This window comes from Gopherus flavomarginatus, chromosome 11, assembly GCF_025201925.1.
Source record: "Gopherus flavomarginatus isolate rGopFla2 chromosome 11, rGopFla2.mat.asm, whole genome shotgun sequence".
In the NCBI taxonomy this organism is placed as follows: domain Eukaryota; kingdom Metazoa; phylum Chordata; order Testudines; family Testudinidae; genus Gopherus; species Gopherus flavomarginatus.
The window spans coordinates 6057292-6063291 of record NC_066627.1 but is presented as its reverse complement, the minus strand read 5'-3'; the positions used below and the strand labels follow the sequence as shown (position 1 = coordinate 6063291).

Genomic DNA, 6000 nt, shown 5'->3' with positions numbered 1-6000 from the left:
CTGCCAGCTCCCTTCCCCTCCTCTGTCCCCCAAATAGCCCCTTCTGCACGGTTACCCCATCTCTCCCTCTGCCCCTCGCTCCCAGACACCCGCCCTCCTGATCTGCCTTTCCTTGTCCCTCCAGTGCTCCCTCTAATTTGCCCCAGCCCCTGATGCCTCAAATAGCTTCCCCCCACATTTGCCCTTGTAATGCCCCCCCCAGAATTCGCCCCTTGCTGTGCTTCCAAATGCCCCCCAACATTTGCCCCCCCCATTCATCCTGACCCCAATCCCCTCCCCCACATTTTCCCCTTGCACATTTGTCATTGCCGCTAGTTCGCCCCCCTCGCTTCAGAAAACTACGATTCCCAGCAGTCCCCGCGCTGTGGTGTCCCCCCCCTCCACTCATGACCTCTGACCCCGCTCATAAGGAACTAGACTGAGGCCCGGTATTAGCCCGAGCTCTTCGGGTCTGCGCATGTGCTGAGAAAGGGGCGGGGGAAACGCGCTTCCTCCGAACCACCCCCTCCTCCTCTAAAGCCGGCAGCTGACAGCGCGAGCTGCAGCCGCAGCCTCGGCGCGCGGGGACTCTGTGGAACGCTGGGGAGCAGAAGCCGGCGCGCGCCACAGGTAAACAACTAACGGTCCCTAACGGCTACCCGGGGGTTTTCCCGCGCTTTCGGGCGAGGGGGCGCCGCGGGGCGGGGGGCTGCTGCGCACGCGCAGTGTGAGTCCCCCATAAACAAGTGGGCAGTGTGGGTCTCCTCCCCTCCTCACACCATCGCCCCCCCTCGGGGGAGGTCTTGTACACCCCTTGCACGACTGACCTGGTCAGATTCTTGCATGCCTCCCCCATTGCACCAACATGGGGCTCTCACACGTCATTTGCACCATCAGTTCCCCATATGTGATTTGTGCACCCATTGCACCATTGCTCCCTCACAAGGCTTTTGCATGCTCCTTGCACCAATGACCTGAGTGTGGAGTCCTTGCACACCCCTTGCACGATCACTTCCCCATATGTGGCTTATATGCCACTTGCACCATATCCCCCCTCACAGGGCTCTTGTGCAGCTTTTGCATCAATGATTTGCACAGGGAGTTCTTACATACCCCTTGCACCACCGGTTCCCCCACGTGGTTTGTGCATCCCTTACCCCATTGCTCCCTCACAGGGGTTTTGCGCACCCTCACACTATGGACCTCTTGCACCACTGGGTCCCCCCCCATCCCCGTGGGACTTCTGCATGCCCTGGCACCTGTTCACAGGAGGCTTGCCTGTCTTCTGCATCATTGGTTCCACTTATGGGGCTCACACAACCTTTCCAATAGTGACTTGAGTGACCCACATCCCTTGCACCATTATTTTCTTTACAGAGTTTATGAATACCCTTGCACCAGTGATTTATTCATAAGGGTTTTAAACATTCCTTGCACCATCATTCCTCCTCTTTGGGGATTGAGCACAATCATCCCATTCCCTAGGATTTTGTATATTCCCTGCTCTATCGCTGCCCCAACACACAGGGGGTCTTGCGCTATCGTCCCTGTCCTGCAGTGGGTTTGCACGCCCTTGCCTCATTGACGCATTGGTGATATGTATGCCCTTGCATAATTATATCCCCTGTATGTGGACTATATGGGGGCTTCACATGTGGGATTTTCTCACCCTTGCACGACTGCATGCCTTTACGTGAGTTTCGTCAGGATCCTGTAGGGAGTTTGTGGGCCCTTGCCCTAGGATCCTCTGGAATAGCCCTATTGCCTTGTGCTATTATGTGTCCTTGCACTAGGCTGACATTTAATAGTTGTCTTCTCACTCCAGGACCCTGTTGAAAAGTTGTACGTTTTTGCAGCAAACCCTACCAGGACCTCAAGGAATAGTTTCATATGTCCTTGCACCAGGACTCTGTGCAATAATCATCTCCTTGGACTAGGATACTCCACCTCCTTGTACCAGAACCGTGTAGAATAGCTGCCATCCTGCACCAGGACCCTTGAGCTATTTCACCTTGTTGCACCAGGATCACGAGGGATATTTGCAGCAGAACTCTTTAGGATACTTGCTCTCCTTGCACATTTCACCAGAAACCGGTGGGTCATTCTCCTCCTCACACCTGGATCTCTTGTTCTCTTCTGCCTCCATTGTTGCACTAGGACACTGTAAAATTCTTTTGCCTCCTTGCACTGTCTCATTTCCATAACCAACAGACCCCTTCCTCGAACCACCTTCCCTGCAGAATATTTGCAAACAAGTGCTTGCCCCAGGACTTGTGAGACATTCTCCTTGCACATACTGGCCCTGCAGTGCACTTCTCCAAGGATTGTCTGCATGCCAAAGCTTTGGGCTAGGGCCTCCAACAAACAAATCATTGACTAAACCAGACAGCTGTGAAATATTTGCACGGTAAACCATGGGTCAGCTCCCATGCTGCACCTTTAGCCACACCTGTGGAAAACTCACTTGATAACCACTGGATGGCTGGGCACCACATCGCACCAGACGGCTGAGAATCCACCCTAGACATGAATCCACTTGGGGGTGGAGCCTGCTGTTACCCCACTCATTTCATTACCCTCCTAAATTATTGTTTCCCTTCTATTTGTTGTTGTTTCTGGATTATTAGAATTTAAAGCTTCCCCAGGAGGTTATTAGATTTCTCCACGTGCGCATGCACCAACACCAACGGTCTCCTACCAAAATGGCTTCTGTCCGGTTCATGGTGACTCCTACAAAAATCGATGACATCCCAGGCCTATCTGACACCAGTCCAGACCTCAGCTCCCGCTCCAGCTCCCGGGTCCGCTTCAGCTCCCGGGAGAGTGTCCCTGAGACAAGCCGCAGTGAGGGCATGAGTGATTTCTCAGGGGCCACCACCTCGGTGGCCACTCTTGCGGGTGAGCCGGCTAGCGACAGGACGTCCAACCCCCATGACGTGGCAGAAGGTAGGTGGTACACGGCTGGTTATGTGCATTAGCACGAGAAGCTGGGAAGTCACCAATGTTGATGTGGCTACCACTGTGGTGGTTTGGCTGGTGTGGGAGGGTGGATGGAGACCTGAGTGCACTGGAGGTGGACATCTCGTGGGAGCGTGGTGAGAGACATGGATGCAATGGAGGTGGACAGTTTTTTTGCATTGGTGCTAGAGCAGGACCTCTCCAGGGGATGCTGGATGCATCCACTGCAACTTATGGGTGCATTGGAAGTGGAGAAAGAAACTTTATGGGTGCATTGGAGATGACACACTCAACTTGTGCAGCTGCAAACTGGCCAACAGATAAGAGCATTGCAACTGCTGGGTGTACTGGAGATGGAAGGAGACCTCTTTCAGCTGCATTAGAGAGGGATGACTCATGGGTGCATTGGAGATGTAGATGGAGGGGGATCAGTTATGGATGACTCCACAATAATTCATGGCTGCAGTGGGGTAGGCCGGTTTATGGTGGCTAGTGCATCACCAGGTGCAGTTGTCTTGTCAGTTCTCTGTCGCTGCCGATCAGGTGCCTCCTAAATGCTTTGGTCTTTCCACTTGCTAACAACAAATGGGAACACACTTCCATCTTCCATTTTGGGGGTGAGATGTCTTGGTTGCCAGCTCTAAGATAGGTGTGGCTGGATGGGGTGGTGTTTTCACAGAGGGTTATAGTGTGTTGACTCTATTGCTATCACTGACTCAGCCAGTATCCTTATTTCTTCAGCCTCTTTCCTGCATGGGAAATGCTGAGCAAGGCTCAGCGGAAATGACTCGGGCGAATTGAACTTCCCTTTAATCCTGTTGATTCCCTTTTTCGTGCAGACTCAGATGAGAGATAAGTCCTAGAACTTGATATTGGGGCTTCGGTCACCACTGATTCAGAGTCACGGCTCCTCTCGGGGCCTCCCAGCGTGGGTTGTGTTACAGGCCTGATAATGCTGTTGTCTGCAGTACGTGCACATAAATGCCATGTTTGCCTCATAGGATCTGTGCGCAGGGATTGCTCACCCAGCACTGAAATGCGTCGACTTCTGGGGTGAAGCAGCTGTGTAACAGTGCCTAATAATGATGCACAGTGCTGAGATGCAGCTGCTTCTGGTGTGGAGCATGGCTGCTGCTTTAACAGCTCCCAAGAGTTTAGGACAGGAAATGAAGGAGGACTTTGGATTGGATTGATATTGCAAGGAGAGATTTAAAGGAGGCAGAAGTGACTCTTTAGAGCTGGGATTTTCTGAGATGCTGGGTTCATTCCCAGCTCTTGCAGTGAACATGAGTGTACAATTGTGAGTTCACCCTGACACCAGGTGTGTTCATCTCCCTCTTGTCATAAGGGGCTCATGGATGGCCGTGCTCTGGGGCAAAGCTGATCAGCCTGGGATCAGGAAGGGAGAGCTGGTTTATGGATATTGTCCAGTTCATACTCACGTGCCTATGAGCCTTCACCACTGGAGCACCTGGGACGGTCCTGTGCTCCCCGTCCCGTCTGTGGGATCACTTGCGGGACATTACTCTGGTAATGTCATAGACGTTTTACAAGACATCAAGGCCGCAGTGTTCCTCAAAGGGGGCCCTTTTGTTGCCATCAGAGGGCTGAAGCCCAGTGAAGCAGCAAAACAGGCACAGCAGGAACTGGAGAGCGTGTATGTGTGTGTGTGTGTGTGTGTGTGTGTGGCAGGCCTGCAGCAGGAGGACAGATCGAGCAGACAGCTTGCGCCTCGGGGACTTAATGTCCCCAGCACCTCAGCTGTTTATCTCCCGAGAGAGGCTGGCTGTGCTTTTCCAGACGTCCTTTGTCCTTGGGCAGAGAGAGTGGATGGGGACTGGGGAGAAGGTTGCTGCATGACCTGATGTGGCCCCAAGGCTGGGATGTGTGTGTCTATCTGTCCGTGTTCTCACTCAACTTCCTTGATTTTTCAGTACATGCACAAAGACACAGATGTACAAGCTCACGCATGTGCATGAGGTTGACTTGTTTTCAACAGCGGCTCATGCATGCACAGAGACAGGTGCATAGATCTTATGTGATCTTACACACCCACGCATGCGTGTAGCGCTCTGCTGCTGTTCAATGCACACTTGTGCATGGGGGCCGCTTGACCCACCGACGTGAATGCCTGCTGCCCTCCCTGCTGAGCTGTCTCCCCACTTGTTTGTTTCACCCACAGTCCCTGTCTCATGCAGCTCTCTCCTTCCCATCATCCCATGACAAATGGCCCTTTGCAGCACCCGCCTACGCCTGTTCTCTGTTCCTCAAACAGTCATAGGGCTGGGAGAGCTCGCAGCCTGTGAGGGTGGGGGTGGAGTGCTGTCCTGGGCTCCCTGTGTGCTGGGGGCTAGGTCCTGATCTCCCCACTCCCATCCCAGATGCTCACAGCTGGCTCTCTGGCCCTCCCTATCCATTGATTCCTCTGTCCGAGCTAGATGGATGTGTGTCCTTTCTGTGCTGCGAACAAAATGGAGTCAGGTCTCCACTGCAGTCAGGGGTGACTCTGGATTGACTGCAGGGGGAGCGGAGCCTGGAACCAGTCCTGAATCTGTGGCAGCCGAAGAGAAACCCCCAGGGGGGTGACTTCAGTTCTGCCCCATAGTATGTGACCTCAGGCCCCCTCTGTTCTAGGCATCACACAGCTGTGTGGGCGTGCACGGCTGGAGCAGAGAGCAGCAGAGGAGGAACTGAAAGGGCATAACTGGAACAAGAGGTGGGGCTCTGAGTCAGGACTAGAGGTTGTAAGCAAAATTACTCCCAGCCCACAACTATCCCAGCCCTAGCTGCTGGCCTCTCACTCTGCACAGCTATGCTGGTGCCCCTCAATCCTGACCTACAGCTATCCCAGCCCTGGCATCTCACTGTTGCTCAGCTCTGCTAGTGCCCCTCAGTCCTGACTCTCAGCCCCTTGCTATCCTATCCCTGGGCTCCCCCACCTCTGCTGGTGCCCCTCAGTACTGACCCCACAGCACCTGCTGCCCCAGCCCTTGTCTTTCACCAACCCAGTAGTTTTCTGGTGCCCCTCAATCCTAACCTGCAGCCCCCCTGACTGTTCCACTT

General features: G+C 53.8%; 1 protein-coding gene across 2 annotated transcripts in view; it reads left to right on the top strand.

Moving 5' to 3' along the window:
- The first annotated feature begins 493 nt into the window (after positions 1 to 493).
- The window catches only part of SLC12A6 (solute carrier family 12 member 6), a 25154-nt gene continuing 19647 nt past the window's right edge, over positions 494 to 6000 (top strand). For both annotated transcript variants that reach the window (XM_050918443.1, XM_050918442.1), the window contains exons 1-2: positions 494 to 609; positions 1805 to 2925. In XM_050918443.1, the coding sequence (XP_050774400.1) occupies positions 2652 to 2925 (274 nt within the window). In that variant the 5' untranslated portion in view covers positions 494 to 609; positions 1805 to 2651. The remainder of the gene's footprint in view (positions 610 to 1804; positions 2926 to 6000) is intronic.